General features: G+C 44.4%; 1 protein-coding gene across 1 annotated transcript in view; it reads right to left on the reverse strand.

Moving 5' to 3' along the window:
• Positions 1 to 442: 442 nt before the first annotated feature.
• Positions 443 to 25,121, reverse strand: part of LOC311135269 (hepatocyte growth factor-like) — a 39,401-nt gene continuing 14,722 nt past the window's right edge. Inside the window, exons 8-18 of the mRNA XM_084169219.1 lie at positions 12,950 to 13,115; positions 10,639 to 10,772; positions 9,729 to 9,816; positions 6,203 to 6,339; positions 6,061 to 6,093; positions 5,845 to 5,950; positions 5,611 to 5,685; positions 5,141 to 5,290; positions 4,933 to 5,039; positions 4,665 to 4,807; positions 443 to 4,545 (exon numbers count right to left, since the gene is read on the reverse strand). Coding sequence (XP_084025345.1) covers positions 4,366 to 4,545; positions 4,665 to 4,807; positions 4,933 to 5,039; positions 5,141 to 5,290; positions 5,611 to 5,685; positions 5,845 to 5,950; positions 6,061 to 6,093; positions 6,203 to 6,339; positions 9,729 to 9,816; positions 10,639 to 10,772; positions 12,950 to 13,115 — 1,319 coding nt within the window. The 3' untranslated portion in view covers positions 443 to 4,365. The remainder of the gene's footprint in view (positions 4,546 to 4,664; positions 4,808 to 4,932; positions 5,040 to 5,140; positions 5,291 to 5,610; positions 5,686 to 5,844; positions 5,951 to 6,060; positions 6,094 to 6,202; positions 6,340 to 9,728; positions 9,817 to 10,638; positions 10,773 to 12,949; positions 13,116 to 25,121) is intronic.

The raw sequence follows: 25,121 nt of genomic DNA on the forward strand, positions 1-25,121 counted from the left end.
CAATAACAATTATAAACAGTACATTTAGACACAAATGCTAATGCTGCGCTTAGTGCCTACCTTTTTAATTTTCTTGTCCCATGTATGTTAGCATTGGTGCTTTTAATGTGCTTTATATGTGAACCACGTGTCAAAGACAATTTCCTTCTGTTAATTTATGGACGCTTTCTGAAGATAATTTAACATAGACACCTGTAGAAGCCTAGACCTACGCCCTACTGTTATAACGCCTTGTTGTGCATGCAAGAAATTCTCCCCGAAAGGTTGAAATGGAAATTAGGTCTAATGATCACACTCACAACCTCCTAATGATATTTAAATGGACAAACTGAATGTATATGGGTATGGTGCCATGACGTAATATACTGTAACACTAAGACAGAGACATAGTATTCAATGATTAACTTACAGATACATTGAGAAAGGAACACGGTGTAGGCTATTACAGTTATATGATAGTACTGTATTGAAATTGAGTATTCTAATTATAAACAATACATGTACAGTAGCCTAGAGTATACAGGTACATATAATGTTATACTTAACATGTAATACTTAACATTGTATAGCAGCATAACACATTTACATTACACAAACACACAGAATATGACTTCACTAAATGTTCAAATAGAAATGCATGAAATATAACAAAAGCTATAAAGTGGGGCGTACTTGTTTGAGGGACCCCTCACATTCCCAGGTGAAATAGTCAGACCAATGTGTGATAGATATAGAGGCTAATACTTTCACAATTATAACACTGAAAATACAGTACACCTCCATTTAGATAACAGTTTGCAGTAACAGATGCTGTGAAAGTTAATTTCCAGAGTAGATAGTTACTGGATGTCTGCCAGAGGCTGTGGGAGGGGAGGGAATATAACTCACTCCAATAGAATTCACAGAACGCGCACACACACACACACACACACACACACACACACACGCGCGCGTGCGCGCTTGGAATCAGTCATACTGGCCTGTGGTAATGAGTTCTGTGTGTTTATCAAACAGAATACATTAGTGCAGTAAGAGAGGCGGGGAGGAGAGATGACGAGCAAAGTGGAATAGAAAGAAAGAAAGGAGGGGGGGGGAGAGCAGACACTGGTAAGGCTTGTAGTTGCAATACATTCCCTTTTACCTTTAAAAGACTGTACATATACAGAAATACAACATATTTACATTCAATGGCTTCATATTGATCTTTCCATATTCCTAAAAGTCCAACGTCACCATCCTCTCACAGGTCTATAAGACCCATATCACATTCCGAGTGTTAGAGTCACACCCAGCAAACTATTTACACTGAGACACTTACAGGCATACTACAGTATAATGCCCTCATTAGGCCATAAGAAGTACAGAGCTGTGCTTTAGTGACCTTGACAGTGCCCTACAGAAGCACACTACAAAAGTGGAGAGCTACTGCCTTTTGTTTTTCAGTAATTCAAGTAACTTCAGGAATCAAGTGTAGGGGAGAGTGGGGTATGTTGAGCCATTTTTTACATTCAGCATCACTATGTCAAGGAAAAAATAGTATTGTTTCTACCAAAGATATCTAAATATACACAATATATACAAAAGTATGTGGACACCCCTTCAAATTAGTGGATTCGGCCACACCCGTTGCTGACAGGTGTATAAAATCGATCATGCAATCTCCATAGACAAACATTGGCAGTAGAATGGCCTTACTGAAGAGCTCAGTGACTTTCAACGTGGCACCGTCATAGAATGCCACCTTTCCAACAAGTCAGTTCGTGCAATTTTAGCCCGGCTAGAGCTGCCCCGGTCAACTGTAAGTGCTGTTATTGTGAAGTGAAAACTTCTAGGAGCAACAACAGCGCAGCCGCAAAGTGGTAGGCCACACAAGCTCACAGAACAGGACCGCCGAGTGCTGAAGCGCGTAGCGCGTACAAATCGTCTGTCCTCTGTTGCAACACTCACTACAGAGATCCAAACTGCCTCTTGAAGCAACTTCAGCACAATAACTGTTCGTCGGGAGCTTAATGAAATGGGTTTCCATGGCCGAGCAGGTGCACACAAGCCTAAGATCACCATGCGCAATGCCAAGCGTCAGCTGGATTGGTGTAAAGCTCGCCGCCATTGGACTCAGGTGCAGTGGAAACACGTTCTCTGCAGTGATGAATCAGGCTTCACCATCTGGCAGTCCGACGGACAAATCTGGGTTTGGCGGATGCCAGGACAACACTACCTGCTCGAATGCATAGTGCCAACTGTAAATATTGGTGGAGAGGAAATAATGGTCTTGGGCTGTTTTTCATGGTTAGCGGTAGGCTCCTTAGTAACAGTGAAGGGAAATCTTAACGCTACAGCTTCTGTGCTTCCAACTTTGTGGCAACAGTTTGGGAAAGGCCCTTTCCTGTTTCAGCATGACAATGCCCCCGTGCACAAAGCGATCTCCATACAGAAATGGTTTGTCAAGATGGGTGTGGAAGAACTTGACTCGCCTGCACAGAGCCCTGACCTCAACCCCATCGAACACCTTTGGGATGAATTGGAAAGCCGACTGCGAGCTAGGCCTAATCGCCCAACATCAATGCCCTACCTCACTAATGCTCTTGTGGCTGAATGAAACAAGTCCCAGCAGCAATGTTCCAACATCTAGTGGAAAGCCTTCCCAGAAGAGTGTAGGCTTTTATAGCAGCAAAGGGGGGACCAACTCCATATTAATGCCCATGATTTTGGAATGAGATGTTTGACGAGCACATACTTTTGTAGTGTATTTCAGGATGTTGTGTATCCCTGGAAATAATCAGAATTAATGTAAACATAACAGTTTTGAAAACATAGCTTGTCCAAAAAAAGTGGTCTCTTGGCACAATTTACCCCGGGTTTGGGTAAATTCAGCCGCCTTTGGGTAAGTGGGTGATCGTGTCCTGTGATAGTGGGTGATGGTGCTGGTAGGTCAAAGTTTAATTCATGGAATGGGGGTGTGGTATATTATATATCTTAAATGTATGCCTACATTCAGATATAGATCTCTCTGTTCAATATCACTGACCCTTCCATTTCTTGACCAGCTGTCTGGGACAGAGATGTTGTTTCAATGTGCCAATTCGTAGGCAACTTCTCTGCATTTGAGGCTACTAAGCCCATGAAATTGGTCTGCGAGATTTTTTATATGTTTAGCAAGCTGAGACTGGTGAGACCCTGTGTGCCTCTGCTACTCTATCATAGCCTCTCTTTCACACAGGTACATGTTTGCTTTCTTTCTTGTCAATGTACCTCTTCAGTGTCATAAGGTCTATTTTTTCATCCTTTGCTGCTGCTCAATTGACTTCTTCCCTTCTCTCACTTCCTTGGCTGCTCTCTCAATAAACTCAATGGGGGCTAGACCCCTGTTTGTTTTATGTTTGTATACAAGGGGCATGATGATGTCTTCTCTGTAATAATACAAATGCACTATCTTGAGTTTATATGCATGACACATTGCAAAAATATTATGCATAAAACTGACTAAATGTAATCATAATTTGAATGGGGTATGGTGGCCATTGGCTCAACTTACCCCAAGGCAAACATTTTGATTTTATATTTGATCCACACAGCTACAAGGATGCACTTTCATGCTAGGTTTAGGACCTCATATTGTAGCTTATAGAGACCCCAACTGATGTACAAAACAATCTGAAAACGATCTACTTTGGTTTAGATACAAGCATCATGAAACCTGTAACACAATACAATCCATTGACTTTGTGAAAATTGGTTTGTGGTTTCTTCCTTCTGACTCCATTAAATGATGACCTCTTCCTAAAAATTTGGTCACATTATTAATTTTGTATATGTTTTCCTAGAAACAAGGGGTGTCTCAACTTACCCCACTCTCCCCTATTACCACCTCATCTACATCTTCTTACTGACTGTGTACAATACGAGTCCTGAACATCCAAACCTTACCAGCTTCAGGACATGGTGGTTGGCCGACCACATATCCACATATCCACACCTCTGTTGTCCTTAGTAGCATGTTTGTAACACTACACATTTATATTATCTAAAGGATCAATCCAGCAGTCTGATCAACACAATTGCATTCCACTTCACAGGTCCACTCCATAGACATATAGAAGCCCATGAGTCTGAAGTCCAGAATCAAGTTTGGAGTTGCGTCTGATATTTACGGTACGGCTGGAGTTTTCCCCCTTTCAAATGCACAGGGACTCAGTTGGTCCTTAACTGACTGAGCCACTGGTAAGAGTAGTGACAACAATGTGTGTCTATATCAAGGGGGGTCTAGTTGTGGATCCACTGGGTGTAGGATGTCTAAAGGTTGGGTCTAATGAGTCTCTAGTTGATGATGGGATAAAGGTTTATCTCTAGTTGATCTGAGGGTAGTGCCTAGTTGAGCTGAGGTTCGGGGTAGTGTCTGAACACCTTGTGGATCCACTGGGTGTAGAAGGGGACGTTGATGAAGATGCCAGGCCGGTTGGCACGGGCACAGCCTCTGCCATGGACACTGACCCCCACTATGACCCTGCTCTCTCCTTCCTGACACACCAAGGGACCGCCATAGTCCCTCTGACAGGGGGAGAGACATAAAGCATACATTAGTAAAAACATACAGTCAACTCCTGGTGAGAGCGAACTGTTCAAGTGTTTCAGTGCACATTTCATTTGTAGTTCACCAGCCTCCTTACCTCACAGACCCCCTCATCCCTCCTCCCCCCAGCGCAAATCTTGGTGTCTGTGATGTGGAGGTTCCCTCTGTGTTGTTCACTACACCTCTCATTACTGACCATGGGCAGATGGACCACCTTCAGTACACTTTCATGACCCGTACCTGAGTGATAGGTGAGAGGAGGGGGGATTATAGTCATGACAACAAGACATCAGTACAGCTAATGAGTAACCAGTTCCTTTCCTGGATGATACAATCCTGATGGATGTGATGGTATGTGTGTGTACCTTTGGTCTCGCCCCATCCATGCATGCTACACATCGAGCCATCAGCAATGGAGCACCCAGCCACCGGCAGCTGAATTGTGTGGACACTGTCTGCAGGGAGGGCAGGCCTGACAGAGAGAAAGAAAATAAGAAAAAAGAATCCTCTCAAGAATAGAAAACGTATGATATACGACCAGGAGTGTTTGTATATTTCTGTTCAGGCACTCACTGGGCCAGCCGTATGAGGGCCAGGTTGGAGCCCTCAGGACCACAGATCACATGGGAGATGGAGACTTCCTGTCTGAAGGAGCTGTTAGGAGCCGAGCCACGGAGGTCTGATACACCCAACCACACACGGTACTCACTCAGGTCTGGAACACTGTGGGGAAACGGGTGGATGTAAGCATAGTAAAGAGAAAGGGCAGAGGAAGAAAGGTAAAGAGAGAGAGAGAGAGAGAGAGAGAGAGAGAGAGAGAGAGAGAGAGAGAGAGAGAGAGAGAGAGAGAGAGAGAGAGAGAGAGAGAGAGAGAGAGAGAGAGAGAGAGAGAGAGAGAGAGAGAGAGAGAGAGAGGAAGAAAGGTAGAGAGAGAGAGAGAGAGAGAGAGAGAGAGAGAGAGAGAGAGAGAGAGGAAGAAAGGTAGAGAGAGAGAGAGAGAGAGAGAGAGAGAGAGAGAGAGAGAGAGAGAGAGATGCAGTTACCATGAGGAGAAGCATTGTCTGTCAGTGAGGACCCACTCCTCTCGTATGAGAGAACCTCCACACCAGTGACTGGACCTGGGGAGGGAACACAACACACATGATATTACACACTGCGAATGAACCTTGGCTAACTCCAACACTTGGACAGATGGTCTATACATCTGCCATTAGAGCAGAGTTTATACCTTGATAACACAGAGAAGCAAAGCCAGGTGTGTGTGTGTGTGTGTGTACCGTTTCTGTATGCTGACCATCCAGCTTCCGTCTGTGATGGCGACTGGAGCGCCTCCTACTATCCTGGTCGTCTTATGGATGAAACATGACACCTTGGACACCTCCACTGACAAGTTGAGAAAGAGGAAACTATGTTGAAACAACCATTTTATACCCAAAGAGAAGTACAAGATGAAAACATGAAAACCAGAAGGCGGCAGTAGTAGAGAGACTGACCTCTCTGTGGAATGGTGTTCTCTGATGGTTCACCTGTATGACAGAGGATGAAACACAAGATGGAGGTCTCAGTGACAACACAGTGACAGTGCTACTACAGCAGTGGTGTGTGTGTGTGTGTGTGTGTGTGTGTATGGCTCACAAGGTTTGACGCTGCAGTAGTCCCAGGGTATAGCAGCGTTGTTAGTGTAACACCAGGGGCCGTGTGTGTCTCTGTCTGGGTTCCTACAGAAACTCCCCTCCTGTCCCACAGTCAGCACCGCTGCATCTCTGTCCCGACTATACACACAAAAAGCAAAGGAGAGTATTAGAGACGGTTAAAGACAGACTGTCAGCCCACCATTATGAGAGGAGCCACAGCTGTGTATGGCCTCTCTCTCTCTCTTTCCCCATCTCTCTTTCTCTCACACACACACCTACACTGACACAGGGCAATGATCGTAATGTTTGGAACGTCACCAACAGAATTCCTTCCCAGACATTCCAGGATGATAATAGGGGAATTCAGAGGAGTTCAGTGTGACGCACAGTGTGCGTGTGCGTGCATGAGTGCTGAGAGTGTGATTCCTCTGAGTCTCTCAAACATAAACAATAACCACTGACCTCTGACCTCTAACCTCTGGGCGGGAGCCAAGCAGAGGAACCGATTGGCTTTGAAGTATTCCGAGAAGGGAAGAGGCTCAGGGTCAGAGGAGGCCTGCATCATGTCCCCCAGATGCTTTATTACACACCCACACAACCATCCATTACAGTGGAGTGGAGTAATGGACCAGTTTTTCTCTCCTTGAGAACAGCCAGGCTCTGACTCTCTGTTAGACCAATATGACTTGACCACAGGTCAGCTACAGGTTAACTCCCCCATGACCTCTTAGGTTCAACCATGTGTTTCTGAATAGGGCACTCCCTCTTAGGGCTGTTACGGTGACCGTATTACCGCCACACTGGCAGTCATGAGTTATGACCGCAGTCAAATTCCACGTGATGATTCTGATGGTCATTAGTAGCCTACCAAACTTGCTAACTGCCTGGTAATGTGATCGAAAATCAAATCAAACACTGTATCAGAACCCATAAACTCATGTTGCACAACATTTCTATAGGCTATGCAATTGCGCGAGAAAACATCGTTTTGATGGCCTCTATTAAAAAGAGGAGGAACCCATCAGCTTTCTATAGGCTAGGCCTACTATATTTATTTCTGTACTTTCCTAATATTAAGCACCATGCTTTGCTTTAAAATAGGAGTATAACCTACCTGGCTGGCATGAAAATGAACTACGGGAAAAGCGTCCTCCATTCGCTATTTAAGTGCATAGATTACATGTATTTTTTTCCCCCTGCCCCTGTTCCGAGACAGGTGCATGATAATGGTCCATTCTAAATCAAAACTAATTTCACACATATATTATTTAGTATATATGTAAAGACAAGATTAAATTAAGAATAGTCTGATGGGTGACAATATTAGCCTATCACTGGTGAAAGATAAATGATCACTTGTGAATGATGCCCATCATGTGCAGTAAGCCAAGAAACAGCGCATGGCTTTTTTTGTGACTTTTTCAAATCATAATCACACATCTCATGTAGCCTATCCCATAGGCCTATATGTTTTGATAAGGTTTGTATCGCAACTAAAGTGGCCAAATAACTTCTTAAAATTAGGCATATTAATCCGCTTTACAACCGGTGTAAAGCCTAACTGGCATACATAGGCGGCACGTGAGTTTCAAGTTTGGGGAAGATCATTTTCACCACAAAAATGCACCTTTATAATAAAGCATTACATGCATAATCACATTTGCGTTCACTTTTGAGAACGTGTTTTCCTGCTAATTGATTGCATTTAGGCACATTCGCGCTTATAGCCTACTGCCGTGTGGGCATTGCTGGGCTTATAATGTGAAGAAATAGCCTAATAGTTTATCAACATTTTCTGTTGATCTGTTGCATCAGCCTCATTGCTTTTAAAGTTGTTTTATGCAGTGGTTGTATTAATTTGGGATCTATTGCATCCCACAACTGTCCCAGAGTATGTTTGGAATATTTATTTCTCGCACAGAAGGCCAAGTTGACCAATAGAATAGGTCAAGTTTTGTACTATGGGGGATAGTAGATTGACATAGGCTAGTGCTTTTCTTGTTTGTTAGGCCTACTCATCTTGTTGGCTGATGAAAAGTAAATGTGGACAGTTCTTCTAACATCTTCAATATGCACCTCGGAATTCGATAATAAGGACGCGCGCAATTGCCCGATGTGTCTGTCTTCACTTGTAGCCTACTTCTGAGCTGAGATGCCTGTGAGAAGGAGCCAATCACGTGACAGGCATTGGCTAATAACAATTGAGATATCTGAGGGAGCCATGTGAGTGAGAGGTGCTTCGGAGCACGGCGAATGGCAGCTGGGAGAAGGGAATTATAATTATTATATTCAGCCCAAAGGCACAATGGCCATTTTGGCCACATAAGCCATGGATTTTTTTAGGGGGCATTACAGCCACACAAGGGGGATGCCGCCGGGAAATTAAAAGCCTTGTGAGAATATTATCAAGTGCTTGACAAATTGTGAATGAGAGACTGATGAAGTGTGCGCAGCCTGCACAAGAAACAAAGCAGAGCTCATGCCTTTGATGCAACGTTTTCAACTCATCATTAGTCGCATGTATTAAAAATCTAAACATATAGCCCAACGTTTGTATCACAACTAAAGTTGCATAAATACATCTAAATTAAGCATATAGGAGGACCTGTTTCTTTGTTAACCACTCAACACAGAATAGCTGGATGAGCGCACTCCATTGGAAATCATTTGGAGAAAATATCCTTTCTATTTTATTCAGATACAGTATGTTCAATTGTATTCTTCATACTATAAAATAATATAAAATAATGCCACAGAATTCTAAGAAAATCTTTCTTCTAAATTAACTAGTTTAGCCTACAGCCAAATGGCACTGCCAGATCAGGGCCTAACATAAGGACAACTCATTGTATGCTATTCTGTTCTTCTGAAATAGACTACATTTTCTTCATATCTGTCACGCCCTGGCTCTGGGGACTCTCGTATGTTGAGCCAGGGTGTTTATTTTGTTTAGGTTCTAGTCGTTGTCTATCTATGTTGGCCTGAGTGACTCCCAATCAGAGGCAACGAGTGTCAGCTGGTTGTCTCTGATTGGGAGCCATATTTAACTGTCTGTCTTTCACTTTGTGTTGGTGGGATTTTGTTCGTGTTGGTTTGTGTTTAAACCATAGACGTCACGTTTTTCGTTTGTTGTTTTGATCGTGTGATCATTAAATAAATATAAATATGTTCACCTGCAACGCTGCGCCTTGGTCTCTCCATGACGATCGTGACAATATCATGTGAATAAATAATGGTTTATTGTGATGGTGTAGGCTATATCAAATGGATTTATTTGACTTTTTAAAATATAGATTGTTCCAAAGGTCTGCATCAGTGGCTTGTAGGCAATGCGTGGAAGCCAGGATATGCGAAACGTGTTTATGTTAATTAACGGTCAATTACCGTGAGACCGGCAGTTATTTGCTTGACAATCACCAGCTGACAACATTTCATGACCACCACAGCCCTACTCCCATCTATGGTCCCCCCTCCTCCCCCCACCCCCCCCAACACACACACAGATGTGTAGCATGTGGTTTTGTTACCTATGGTCTCTCCAGATGGAACAGGGAAGACCTGACCTGGTCCTTGACACCTCTCCTCTGTAGCTCTCTCCATTGCCCTCGTAGCAGTCTGGAACGCACGCACACACACAGTATGATACCAGGCTAATAAAATATGAAAACATATTTATGTTCCTGTAATATAAGTCAGAATGCTACAGACCACACCAACCCCATGGAAATATAGTATTGAAACTGTACAAATCTCTGCTGTCCTGACTGGTAGACCAGAACATGACTACAAAACACCAGTCACAAAACTGTCTCAGCCCCGAGATTCTAATCTGAGTGTGGGAAAAACACAACCCTAAAGAATCTGTATTCCAGATCCCCTTACTATCCAATGGGACAGCGCTTCCTTGTCCTCTCTATCCAATGGGACAGAGCCTCCACCCTCACTGTCCAATGGGACAGAGCGATGTTGTAATGCTGTCAGAGCTAGTTTATTTATGTGCAGTGGGCTGTGATTCCCAGAGTCCTACAGTAATACTTCTATAGAAACATACTTTATAAGTTGCTCAGGAGATCATACTTCAGGGACAACACTGAATGCCAAGTAAATTTATTTTGCAGGGTCAAAATAAAAATGTAGCAGACGCTCTCATCCAGAGCGACTTACAGGAGCAATTAGGGCTAAGTGCCTTACTCAAGGGCACATCGGAATATTTTTCACCTAGTCGGCTTGGGGATTTCAACCAGAGACCTTTTGATTACTGGCCCAACGCTCTAACCGCTAGGGTACCCGCCGCCCACTTCACTTGTTAGTATAACCAAAAGCAGTAAATATCCGTTGCACTACCATTGTCTGAGACCTGAAGACCAGTATTAGCTCCTGGAGCTATAGGCTAGGCTTTAGCTCAGGGGTCTACTGTGGTTTTGATTATGCTCTCACCCTTGGGTTCAGTGTTCTGTGTGCCACAGCGGGGGATGTTGGTGCAGAATGCATTGCGAACGTTAGGGTCTGAAGTGAAGCACCATGGGAGGTCAAGGCCGTCAGGGTTCCTGCAGTAGTTCTCCCTCAGGTCTCTGCAACATACACACACACAATAAATATATATTCTCTAAACAAGTTAAAGAGCAACTCTGCCACTTTTCAACCTCCTATTCATTATCTCCAGCACCAAACCAAATAAAATAAAATTGTATTTGTCACATGCGCCGAATACAACAGGTATAGACCTTGTGAAATGCTTACTTACAAGCCATTAACCAACAATGCAGTTTTAAGAAAAACAAGTGTTAAGTAAAAGATAGATCAGTAAAAAAATAATATACAAAGAAATATCAAATAATTAAAGAGCAGCAGCAAAATAACAGTTGTCGGTGATTAGGCCTACCACTGTTGTGTCGTCGGCAAACTTAATGATGGTGTTGGAGTCGTGCCTGGCCATGCAATCATGGGTGAACAGGGAGTACAGGAAGGGACTGAGCACACAACCCTGAGGGGCCCCCGTGTTGAGGATCAGCGTGGCAGATGTGTTGTTACCTACCCTTACCACCTGGGGGCGGCCCGTCAGGAAGTCCAGGATCCAGTTGCAGAGGGAGGTGTTTAGTCCCAGGGTCCTTAGCTTAGTGATGAGCTTTGAGGGCACTATGGTGTTGAACACTGAGCTGTAGTCAATGTATAGCATTCTCACGTATGTGTTCCTTTTGTCCAGGTAGGAAAGAGCAGTGTGGCACGCAATAGAGATTGCATCATCTGTGGATCTGTTGGGGCGGTATGCAAATTGGAGTGGGTCTAGGGTTTCTGGGATAATGGTGTTGAAGTGAGCCAAGACCAGCCTTTCAAAGCACTTCATGGCTACAAACGTGAGTGCTACGGGTCTGTAGTCATTTAGGCAGGTTATCTTAGTGTTATTGGGCACAGGGACAATGGTGGTCTGCTTGAAACATGTTGGTATTACAGACTCAGTCAGGGACAGGTTGAAAATGTCAGTGAAGACACTTGCAAGTTGGTCAGCGCATGCTCGGAGTACACGTCCTGTTAATCCATCTGGCCTTGCGGCCTTGTGAATGTTGACCTGTTTAAAGGTCTTACTCACATCAGCTACGGAGAGTGTAATCACACAGTCGTCCGGAACAGCTGATCCTCTCATGCATGCTTCAGTGTTGCTTGCCTCGAAGCAAGTATAGAAGTAATTTAGCTCGTCTGGTAGGCTTGTGTCACTTGGCAGCTCGCGGCTGTGCTTCCCTTTGTAGTCTGTAATAGTTTGCAAGCCCTGCCACGAGCGTCGGAGCCGGTGGAGCTTTGTACGTGTCTCTGTGTGTGGAGTAAAGGTGGTCTAGAGTTCTTTTCCCACTGGTTGCACATTTAACATGCTGGTAGAAATGAGGTAAAACGGATGTAAGTTTCCCTGCATAAAAGTCTCCCGCCACTAGGAGTGCCATCTCTGGATGAGTGTTTTCCTGTTTGCTCATGGCCTTATACAGCTCACTGAGTGCGGTCTTAGTGCCAGCATTGATTTGTGGTGGTAAATAGACAGCTATGAAAAATATAGATGAAAACAATCTTGCTAAATAGAGTGGTCTACAGCTTATCATGAGATACTCTACCTCAGGCGAGCAAAACCTCGAGGCTTCCTTAATATTAGATTTCGTGTATCAGCTGTTGTTTACAAATATACACAGACCGCCACCCCTTGTCTTACCGGAGGCGGCTGTTCTATCTTACGATGCAGCGTAAACCCAGCCAGCTGTATGTTATCCATGTCGTCGTTCAGCCATGACTCGGTGAAACCTAAAATATTACCGTTTTTAATGTCCCGTTGGTAGGATATTCGTGATCGTAGCTTGTCTATTTTGTTATCCAATGATTGTACATTGGCTAATAGGACTGATGGTAGAGGCAGATTACCCACTCGCTGTCGGATCCTTACAAGGCACTCCGACCGTCTCTTTCTCCTGCGAATGACGGGGATTTGGGCCTTGTCGGGTGTTTAAAATAAATTATTCTCTGTGACATCAAAGGGTAGTATTAAAAGTAAGACAAAATGTGATTTTCAAAACCTGCAATGAGTTTCTAGCCAGAGGGAGGGTATTTTCTTGCTCCACATGTCACCACAAATCACATAGTGTTTGAAAATCACTGTTTTTAAGATGTAATTGGGAATAACTTTTTTACGTTATATTTGAATGCCCTTTAACATGTAATATAGTGTGTGTAGGGTTGTCGATGTGTGTCCGTACAAGCGTGGGTCACTCACTTGCAACGATAGTCCCGGGGTATGTATGTGTGGTTGTGGGGGTACTGTGAGTCCCAGCGTTGACAGGTCACTCCACTGGGTGTTACTGCTACTGTCCCCCTGTAGCCCTCGCCTCGACCCCGGAAACAACTAGTAGTCACATCCACCTCTCCCACACTGTCTGAGGCTGAGAGAGGCAAAGAGAAAGAGACAGTGAAGGAGAGAGAGAGGGAAATTCATCATGGTTAAATATAGCCACATCACCTGTACCATCTGTTAAACTACACCAGCTTCTCCTTGAGGCCACAGTGCCACTCAGACACAGTAGCAAGAACAAGACTGACTTGGACTAAAACTCCTCAAATTCTATAGATTACATTGCAGTCATGTAGCTGATTAGGTTGAAATAACAAGGAAACAATGCTGACTCATTTTGTCCACAAGAACACTACCAGTCAAAAGTTTGGACACACCTACTCATTCAAGGGTTTTTCTTTATTTTCACTATTTTTTACATTGTAGAATAATAGTGAAGACATCAAAACTATGAAATAACACATATGGAATCATGTAGTAACCAAATAAGCGTTAAACAAATCAAAATATATTTTATATTTGAGATCCTTCAAATAGCCACACTTTGCCTTGATGACAACTTTGCACACTCTTGGCATTCTCTCAACCAGCTTCATGAGGTAGTCACCTGGAATGCATTTCAATTAACAGGTGTGCCTTCTTGAAAGTTAATTTGTGGAATTTCTTTCCTTCTTAATGCGTTTGAGCCAATCAGTTGTATTGTCACAAGGTGGACAGCTCAAATAAGCAAAGAGAAACGACAGTCCATCATTAGTTTAAAACATGAAGGTCAGTCAATAAGGACAATTTCAAGATCTTTGAAAGTTTCTTCAAGTGCAGTTGCAAAAACCATCAAGCGCTATGATAAAACTGGCTCTCATGAGGACCACCACAAGAATGGAAGACCCAGAGTTACCTCTGCTGCAGAGGATAAGTTCATTAGAGTTACCAGCCTCAGAAATTGCAGGCCAAATAAATGATTCACAGAGTTCAAGTAACAGAAACATCTCAACATCAACTGTTCAGAGGAGACTGTGTGAATCAGGCCTTCATGGTCGAATTGCTGCAACAACAAAAAAAACTACTAAAGGACACCAATAATAAGAAGAGACTTCCTTGGGACAAGAAACATGAGCTATGGATATTAGACCAGTGGAAATGTGTCCTTTGGTCTGGAGTCCAAAGAGTCTTTGTGAGACGCGGTGTGGGTGAACGGATTATCTCTATATGTGTATTTCCCACCGTAAAGCATAGAGGAGGAGGTGTTATGGTGTGGGGGTGTTTTGCTGGTGACACTGTCTGTGATTAATTTAGAATTCAAGGCACACTTAACAAGCATGGCTACCACAGTATTCCACAGCGATATGCCATCTCATCTGGTTTGGGCTTGGTGGGACTATCATTTGTTTTTCAACAGGACAATGACCCAACACACCTCCAGGCTGTGTAAGGGCTATTTTACCAAGAAGGAGAGTGATGGAGTGCTGCATCAGATGACCTGGCCTCCACAATCCCCCGACCTCAACCCAATTGAGATGGTTTGGGATGAGTTGGACCGCAGAGTGAAGGAAAAGCAGCCAACAAGTGCTCAGCATATGTGGGAACTCCTTCAAGACTGTTGGAAAAGCATTCCAGGTGAAGCTGGCTGAGAGAATGCCAAGAGTGTGCAAAGCTGTCATCAAGGCAAAGGGTGGCTATTTGAAGAATCTCAAATATAAAATATATTTTGATTTGTTTAACACTTTTTTGGTAACTAAATAATTCCATACGTGTTATTTCATAGCTTTGATGTCTTCACTATTATTCAACAATGTAGAAAATTGTAAAAATAAAGAAAAACCCTTGAATGAGTAGGTGTGTCCAAACGTTTGACTGGTACTGTATATGCTGTAACAAAAATAGTTCCAAGATGGCATAGCAGTGCGGTCGTGTTTTCTGTACTGTACTCATGTAAATAGCCTGTTTTTTGTTTTTTTGTATTTTTCGTATATATTTCTCAATCTCACTTTCCATCCTTTAACTAAATATACTTTCCTGCAACCCGCCTCACCCAATGTGGAACGGATTCTATTATTTCTTCATACATTTTTATCCAGAACCTCTGGCTGAAGGCCCTCAAAATTGTCAAAGACTCCAGCCACCCTAGTCATAGACTGTTCTCTCTGCTACCGCACGGCAAGCGGTACCGGAGTGCCAAGTCTAGGTCCAAAAGACTTCTCAACAGCTTCTACCCCCAAGCCATAAGACTCCTGAACAGCTAATCATGGCTACCCGGACTATTTGCACTGCCCCCCCACCCTTTTTACGCTGCTGCTACTCTGTTAATTATTTATGCATAGTCATAGTCACTTTAACTCTACCCACATGTACATATTACTTCAACTACCTCAACTAGCCAGTGCCCCCGCACATTGACTCTGCACCGGTACCCCCCTGTATATATAGCCTCCCTACTGTTATTTTATTTTACTTCTGCTCTTTTTTTTCTCAACACTTTTTTCGTTGTTGTTTTATTTTTACTTTTTCTGTTAAAAATAAATGCACTGTTGGTTAAGGGCTGTAAGTAAGCATTTCACTGTAATGTCTGCACCTGTTGTATTCGGCGCATGTGACCAATACAATTTGATTTGATTTGATTTGAAACTAGCCAGCTAGCCAGCTAACTAGCTACTTGCTATTAGCCACCGTTAGCGGGCTTCACCATTGTCCGTGGCCGTGGCCTGCACTACCTACCAGCCAGCTCTAGCCTGGACAATTATCGGCCAGTCTGTACAGTCTGCACATCGCGCTATCGAGCCAGAGCATATCGGATTTTCTGCCGGAATCACTGAATCACTGGACCTTAACACCGGATCAACGCAACTAGCTAGCTGCAACCGAATGGCTGTTGTCGTTGTTGGCTAATCACCTTTGTCCTGAAGCTAACCCCAGTTAGCCTTGAGCTAGCCTTGAGCCTGGCCCATCTCCCGGCTATCTACCTCTCTGTCAACCAGACGGGACCTCCTAGTGTTGACACGGAGCCCCGCCGAACCATCACGACTGGTCTGCCAACGTAATCGTCTGATGTGGTTTCAACAGGCTTCCCGTTGCGACGACAACGAAGATCCATCTGCTAGCCCCGGCCCGCTAGCACTCGCAACCAACAGCCGTGCCTCCAACTCGCCTGTAGCGTAGCAGCCACTGAACTGCTCCTGGACTTACTTATTGCTGTTCACTGGACCTTATGATCACTCAGCTACACAGCTGATGCCTGCTGGACTGTTCCTTTATACGGTACCCCATCCTGTTTATCTGTTTAGCCTCAGCTCAAACTTTCGTCGCCATTACGAGCTGTTGTCTTAGCTCTCTCGAATAACACCTGTGACTGCTTTATGCCTCTCTCCCATGTCAATATGCCTTGCCTATTGCTGTTTCAGTTAGTTGTAACTGTACTTTTTCAATGTAGAGCCCCAGTCCTGCTCAACCTGTCTCAGAGAGCTCCTTTGTCCCACCCCCCACACACGCGGAGACCGGCTCATTCGGTGCCTCCAGTGATGCTATCTCTTTCATCTTTACCCAACGCTTAGGTTTACCTCCACTGTACTCACATCCTTCCATATCCTTGTCTGTACATAATGCCCTGAATCTACAGTGAGGGAAAAAAGTATTTGATCCCCTGCTGATTTTGTACGTTTGCCCACTGACAAAGAAATGATCAGTATATAATTTTAATGGTAGGTTTATTTGAACAGTGAGAGACAGAATAACAACAAAATAATCCAGAAAAACGCATGTAAAAAATGTTATAAATTGATTTGCATTTTAATGAGGGAAATAAATATTTGACCCCCTCTCAAACAGAAAGATTTCTGGCTCCCAGGTGTCTTTTATACAGGTAACGAGCTGAGATTAGGAGCACACTCTTAAAGGGAGTGCTCCTAATCTCAGTTTGTTACCTTTATACAAGACACCTGTCCACAGAAGCAATCAATCAATCAGATTCCAAACTCTCCACCATGGCCAAGACCAAAGAGCTCTCCAAGGATGTCAGGGACAAGATTAAAAAAAAGAAAATAATAAAAATACAAAAAATACAAAAAAAAAATACAAAAAAATAATAATAATAAGATTGTAGACCTACACAAGGCTGGAATGAGCTACAAGACCATCGCCAAGCAGCTCGGTGAGAAGGTGACAACAGTTGGTGCAATTATTCGCAAATGGAAGAAACACAACATAACTGTCAATCTCCCTCGGCCTGGGGCTCCATGCAAGATCTCACCTCGTGGAGTTGAAATGATCATGAGAACGGTGAGGAATCAGCCCAGAACTATACGGGAGGATCTTGTCAATGATCTCAAGGCAGCTGGGACCATAGTCACCAAGAAAACAATTGGTAACAGACTACGCCGTGAAGGACTGAAATCCTGCAGCGCCCGCAAGGTCCCCCTGCTCAAGAAAGCACATATACAGGCCTGTCTGAAGTTTGCCAATGAACATCTGAATGATTCATAGGAGAACTGGGTGAAAGTGTTGTGGTCAGATGAGACCAAAATCGAGGAGGAGGAGGAATGCTGCCTATGACCCCAAGAACACCATCCCCACCATCAAACATGGAGGTGGAAACATTATGCTTTGGGGGTGTTTTTCTGCTAAGGGGACAGGACAACTTCACCGCATCAAAGGGACGATGGACAGGCCATGTACCGTCAAATCTTGGGTGAGAACTTCCTTCCCTCAGCCAGGGCATTGAAAATGGGTCGTGGATGGGTATTCCAGCATGACAATGACCCAAAACACACGGCCAAGGCAACAAAGGAGTGGCTTAAGAAGGAGCACATTAAGGTCCTGGAGTGGCCTAGCCAGTCTCCAGACCTTAATCCCATAGAAAATCTGTGGAGGGAGCTGAAGGATCGAGTTGCCAAACGTCAGCCTCGAAACCTTAATGACTTGGAGAAGATCTACAAAGAGGAGTGGGACAAAATCCCTTCTGAGATGTGTGCAAACCTGGTGGCCAACTACAAGAAACGTCTGACCTCTGTGATTGCCAACAAGGGTTTTGCCACTAAGTACTAAATAATGTTTTGCAGAGGGGTCAAATACTTATTTCCCTCATTAAAATGCAAATCAATTAATAAAATTTTTGACATGCGTTTTTCTGGATTTTTTTGTTGTTATTCTGTCTCTCACTGTTCAAATAAACCTAATATTAAAATTATAGACTGATCATGTCTTTATCAGTGGGCAAACGTACAAAATCAGCAGGGGATCAAATACTTTTTTCCCTCACTGTATTCTACAACGCCCGGAAATCTGCCCCTTTTTTTCTCTGTACCCAACGGACTAGAAGAACAGTTCTTAAAGCCTTTAGCCGTATCCTTATTCTACTCCTCTCTTCCTCCTACCTTCACTCTCTCTTTCCCGCTACTCTCTCCTCTTCCATCCTATCATCTCTTCCCTCTGCTAAATCCTTCTCCCTCCGATCTCCTGATTATGCCTCCTCAACCCTCCTCTCCTCCCTTTCTGCATCTTTTGACCCTCTATGTCCCTTTCCTCCCAGCTGGCTCAGTCCTCCCCTCCTGCTCCGTGCTTGACGACTCATTGCGAGCTCACAGAAGAGGGCCCCGGGCAGCCGAGCGGAAATGGAGGGAAACTAGACTCCCTGCGGACCTGTCATCTTTTCACTCCCTCCCCTACATTCTCGTCCTCTGTTTCCGCTGCTAAAGCCACTTTCTACCACTCTAAATTTCAAGCCTCTGCCTCTAACCCTAAGAAGCTCTTTGCCACCTTCTCCTCCCTGCTGAATCCTCCTCCTCCTCCCCCTCCCTCCTCCCTCTCTGTGGATGACTTCGTCAACCATTTTGAAAAGAAGGTTGACGACATCCGATTCTCATTTATTAAGTCAAATGACACCGCTGGTCCTGCTCACACTGCCCTACCCTATGCTTTGACTTCTTTCTCCCCTCTCTTTCCAGATTAAATCTTGCGACTTGTGACGGCCGGCCGCCCAACAACCTGCCTGCTTGACCCGATCCCCTCCTCTCTTTTCCAGACCATTTCCAGAGACCTTCTCCCTTACCTCACCTCGCTCATCAACTCATCCTTGACCGCTGGCCATGTCCCTTCCGTCAAGAGAGCGAGAGTTGCACCCCTCCTCAAAAAACCTACACTCGATTCCTCCGATGTCAACAACTACAGACCAGTTTCCCTTCTTTCTTTTCTCTCCAAAGCTCTTGAGCGTGCTGTCTCTAGCCAACTCTCCTGCTATCTCTCTCAGAATGACCTTCTTGATCTAAACCAGTCAGGTTTCTCTTCTCTGTGTCACGGAGGCTCTCCGCACTGCGAAAGCTAACTCTCTCTCCTCTGTTCTTATCCTTCTAGACCTATCCGCTGCCTTTGATACTGTGAACCATCAGATCCTCCTCTCCACCCTCTCCGAGCTGCTCACTCTTGGATTGCGTCCTACCTGACAGGTCGCTCCTACCAGGTGACGTGGCGAGAATCTGTCTCCGCACCACGTGCTGTCACCACTGGTGTCCCCCAGGGCTCAGTTATAGGCCCTCTCCTATTCTTTCTATACACCAAGTCACTTGGCTCTGTCATATCCTCACATGGTCTCTCCTATCATTGCTACGCAGACGACACACAATTAATTTTCTCCTTTCCCCCTTCTGATAACCAGGTGGTAAATCGCATCTCTGCATGTCTGGCGGACATATCAGTGTGGATGTCGGATCACCACCTCAAGCTGAACCTCGGCAAGACGGAGCTGCTCTTCCTCCCGGGGAAGGACTGCCCGCTCCATGATCTCACCATCACGGTTGACAACTCCATTGTGTCCTTGTCCCAGATTGCAAAGAACCTTGGCGTGACCCTGGACAACACCCTGTCGTTCTCCGCTAACATCAAAGCGGTGACCCGATCCTGCAGGTTCATGCTGTACAACATTCGCAGAGTACGACCCTACCTTACACAGAAAGCGGCACAGGTCCTAATTCAGGCACTTGTCATCTCCCGTCTAGATTACTGCAACTCGCTGTTGGCTGGGCTCCCTGCCTGTGCCATTAAACCCCTACAACTTATCCAGAACACTGCAGCCCGTCTGGTGTTCGACCTTCCCAAGTTCTCTCATGTCACCCCGCTCCTCTGCACACTCCACTGGCTTCCAGTTGAGGCTTGCATCTACTACAAAACCATGGTGCTTGCCTACGGAGCTGTGAGGGGAACGATACCTCCTTACCTTCAGGATCAGACCCTACACCCAAATGAGGGCACTACGTTCATCCACCTCTGGCCTGCTAGCTCCCCTACCTCTACGGAAGAACAGTTCCCATCAAGCCCAGTCAAAGCTATTTGCTGCTCTGGCACCCCAATGGTGGAACAAGCTTCCCCACGACGCCAGGACAGCGGAGTCACTGACCACCTTCCAGAGACACTTGAAACCCTACCTCTTTAAGGAATACCTGGAATAGTATAAAGTAATCCTTCTACCCCCCCCCCCCCCCCCCCCCACACCCATTAAAAAAAGAAAAAGTGGTTGTCCCACTGGCTATCATAAGTTGAATACACCAATTTGTAAGTTGCTCTGCTATATGATGTAAATGTAAATGTAAATGTAAATGTGATGTAGAGGTTAACCCAGGCCATGTAGACCCCAGTATCACTCCTGCTCCCCAGGCGCTATCATTTGTTGACTTCTGTAAGCGTAAAAGCCTTGGTTTCTTGCATGTTAACATCAGAAGCCTCCTCCCTAAGTTTGAGTTATTCACTGCGTTAGCTTACTCCGCCAACCCTGATGTTCTAGCAGTGTCTGAATCCTGGCTTAGGAAGGCCACCAAAGATTCTGAAATGTCTATTCCCAACTACAACATTTTCCGTCTAGATAGAACTGCCAAAGGGGGCGGAGTTGCAATCTACTGTAGAGATAGCCTGCAGAGCTCTATCATACTATCCAGGTCTGTGCCCAAACAGTTTGAGCTTCTACTTCTAAAAATCCACCTTTCCAGAAATAAGTCTCTCACTGTTGCCGCTTGCTACAGACCCCCCTCAGCCCCCAGCTGTGCCCTGAACACCATATGTGAATTGATTGCCCCCCATCTATCCTCAGAGTTCGTATTGCTTAGTTATTTACATTGTTATTTATTTTGCTCATTTGTATCCCAGTATCTCTATTTTCACATCATCTTCTGCACATCTATCACTCCAGTGTTAATACTAAATTATAATTGTAATTATTTTGCACTATGGCCTATTTATTGCCTTACCTCCATAACTTACTACATTTGCACACACTGTATATATATTTTCTATTGTGTTATTGACTGTACATTTTGTTTATTCCATATGTAACTCTGTGTTGTTGTTGTTTTTACCACACTGCTTTGCTTTATCTTGGCCAGGTCGCAGTTGTAAATGAGAACTTGTTCTCAACTGGCTTACCTGGCTAAATAAAGGTGAAATAAATAAAATAAAATAAAAAGCCTTTTGTCTCTCCACAATCTAAACAGACAGTATTTTGTGGATCTGTCTAACAATAGAGTGCTACTGGTGAGGATTATAAAGACAGGACCAGGGAATAGAAAAGGCCAAAACAATTCAACTCTTTGTTTCTACGTCTTTCTTCTGCCTTGGTTTCATTAACACAATGTTTAAGGGTTAGACCATAAAACTGGACTGGGTTGACTTCCAAGGCCTGTATCAGATACTACACAAGAGAGACAAAGAAAGAGAGAGTCCAACCGATAAGATGCTATCTTGTAAAGTTCCAGTTCCAGTGCTGCTGATGACTAACAGAGCAGAGAAGAGCCCAACAAAGAAACAACAAACACACTCACACAGCCTTAAAGTGCTCTTCTTTGTCAACCTTCTATTGACCCACTTCACTTCAGCTCACAAGCAGAGATGTGATGACTGCAGAGATCTCTTTCGGTCTCTCCCTTTCTCGCATAAACAGGCGCACACACACACACACACACACACACCACTCATCTTGTATGTAACTGGAGCATAGTGCGTGTGACCCTAGTGTTGTGTCTGTGTGTCTGACAGGAGGTTTATATAGCAGAGTAACTGAGCTTTCTAAAGTGTGTGTGCATACGCATGTGTGTTTGTAAGCGTGTGTGTTTGTGTGAAAAGTTATAATATTACAAGACAGTTGTAAGGGCATGTAGAGATAAATGACAGGTACAGGAAGCTGTACATTTGGAGTAGTTACTCATACCACACACACATATAGTACATTCGGAAAGTATTCAGACCCCTTGACTTTTTCCACATTTTGTTACATTACAGGCTTTTTTTTTTTTTACCTTTATTTAACCAGGTAAGCCAGTTGAGAACAAGTTCTCATTTACAACTGCGACCTGGCCAAGATAAAGCAAAAGCAGTGCGATAAAAACACAGAGTTACATGTGGGGTAAAACAAAACATAAAGTCAAAAATACAACAGAAAATATATATACAGTGTGTTCAAATGTAGCAAGTTATGGAGGCAAGGCAATAAATAGGCCATAGTGCAAAATAATTACAATTAGTATTAACACTGGAATGATAGATGTGCAAGAGATGATGTGCAAATAGAGACACTGGGGTGCAAATGAGCAAAATAAATAACAATATGGGGATAAGGTAGTTGGGTGGGCTAATTTCAGATGGGCTGTGTACAGGTGCAGTGATCGGTAAGGTGCTTTGGGGATAACCAGTGAGATATACCTGCTGGAGCGCATACTACGGGTGGGTGTTGCTATGGTGACCAATGAGCTAAGATAAGGCGGTGATTTGCCTAGCAGTGATTTAGAGATGGCCTGGAGGCAGTGGATTTGGCGACGAATATGTAGTGAGGACCAGCCAACAAGAGCATACAGGTCACAGTGGTGGGTAGTATATGGGGATTTGGTGACAAAACGGATGGCACTGTGATAGACTACATCCAATTTGCTGAGTAGAGTGTTGGAGGCTATTTTGTAAATGACATCGCCGAAGTCAAGGATCGGTAGGATAGTCAGTTTTACGAGGCCATGTTTGGCAGCATGAGTGAAGGAGGCTTTGTTGCGAAATAGGAAGCTGATTCTAGATTTAACTTTGGATTGGAGATGCTTAATGTGAGTCTGGAAGGAGAGTTTACAGTCTAACCAGACACCTAGGTATTTGTAGTTGTCCACATACTCTAGGTCAGACCCGTCGAGTGTAGTGATTCTAGTCGGGTGGGCGGGTGCCAGTAGCGTTCGATTGAAGAGCATGCATTTAGTTTTACTAGTGTTTAAGAGCAGTTGGAGGCTACTGAAGGAGTGTTGTATGGCATTGAAGCTCGTTTGGAGATTTGTTAACACAGTGTCCAATGAAGGGCCAGATGTATACAAATGGTGTCGTCTGCGTAGAGATAGATCTGAGAGTCACCAGCAGCAAGAGCGACATCATTGATATACACGGAGAAAAGTGTCGGCCCAACAATTGAACCCTGTGGCACCCCCATAGAGACTGCCATAGGTCCAGACAATAGGCCCTCCGATTTGACACATTGAACTCTATCTGAGAAGTAGTTGGTGAACCAGGCGAGGCAGTCATTTGAGAAACCAAGGCTATTTAGTCTGCCAATAAGAATGCGGTGGTTGACAGATTCGAAAGCCTTGGCCAGGTCGATGAAGATGGCTGCACAGTACTGTCTATTATCAATTGTGGTTATAATATCGTTTAGGACCTTGTGCGTGGCTGAGGTGCATCAATGACTAGCTCAGAAACCAGATTGAATAGCGGAGAAGGTATAGTGGGATTCGAAAAGGTCGGTGATCCGTTTGTTAACTTGGCTTTCAAAAACTTTCGAAAGGCAGGGCAGGATGGATATAGGTCTGTAACAGTTTGGATCTAGAGTGTCACCCCCTTTGAGGAGGGGGAGGACCGCGGAAGCTTTCCAATCTCTGGGGATCTCAGACGTTACGAAAGAGAGGTTGAACAGGCTAGCAATAGGGGTTGCAACAATTTCGGCGGCTAGTTTTAGAAAGAAAGGGTCCAGATTGTCTAGCCCAGATGATTTGTAGGGATCCAAATTTTGCAGCTCTTTCAGAACATCAGCTGTCTGCATTTGTGTGAAGGAGAAGCGGGGAGGGGGGCATGGGCAAGTTGCAGCAGAGGGTGCAGAGCTGGTGGCCGGGGTAGTGGTAGCCAGGTGGAAAGCATGGCCAGCCGTAGCAAAATGCTTGTTGACATTTTTGATTGCTGTAGATTTATCGGTGGTGATAGTGTTTCCTAGCCTCAGTGCAGTGGGTAGCTGGGAGGAGGTGCTCTTATTCTCCATGGACTTTACAGTGTCCCAAAACTTTTTGGAGTTAGTGCTACAGGATGCACATTTCTGTTTGAAAAAGCTAGCCTTTGCTTTCCTAACTGCTTGTGTATATTGATTCCTAACTTCCCTGAAAAGTTGCATATCGCAGGGGCTATTCAATGCTAATGCAGTACGCCACAGGATATTTTTGTGCTGGTCAAGGGCAGTCAAGTCTGAGGAGAACCAGGGGCTATATCTGTTCTTAGTTCTGTATTTTTTGAATGGGGCATGTTTATTTAAGATTGAAAGGAAATTACTTTTAAAGAACAACCAGGCATCCTCTACTGACGGAATGAGATAGATATCCATCCAGGATACCTGGGCCAGGTCAATTAGGAAGGCCTGCTCGCTAAAGTGTTTTAGGGAGCGTTTGACAGTGATGAGAGGTGGTCGTTTGACCGCGGACCCGTTACGGACGCAGGCAATAAGGCAGTGATTGCTGAGATCCTGGTTGAAGACAGTGGAGGTGTATTTAGAGGGTAAGTTAGTCAGGATGATATCTATGAGGGTGCCCATGTTTACGGATATAGGGTTGTACCTGTTAGGTTCGTTGATAATTTGTGTGAGATTGAGGGCATCTAGTTTGGATTGTAGGACAGCCGGGGTGTTAAGCATATCCCAATTTAGGTCACCAAGCAGTACGAACTCTGAGGCTAAATGGGGGGCAATCAATTCACATATGGTGTCCAGGGCACAGCTGGGGGCTGATGGGGGTCTGTAGTAAGCGGCAACAGTGAGAAACGTATTTCTGGAAAGGTGGATTTTTAGAAGTAAAAGCTCAAACTGTTTGGGCACAGACCTGGATAGTATGATAGAGCTCTG

Source organism: Coregonus lavaretus (assembly GCF_964263955.1).
Source record: "Coregonus lavaretus genome assembly, chromosome: 9".
Taxonomy (NCBI): Eukaryota; Metazoa; Chordata; class Actinopteri; order Salmoniformes; family Salmonidae; genus Coregonus; species Coregonus lavaretus.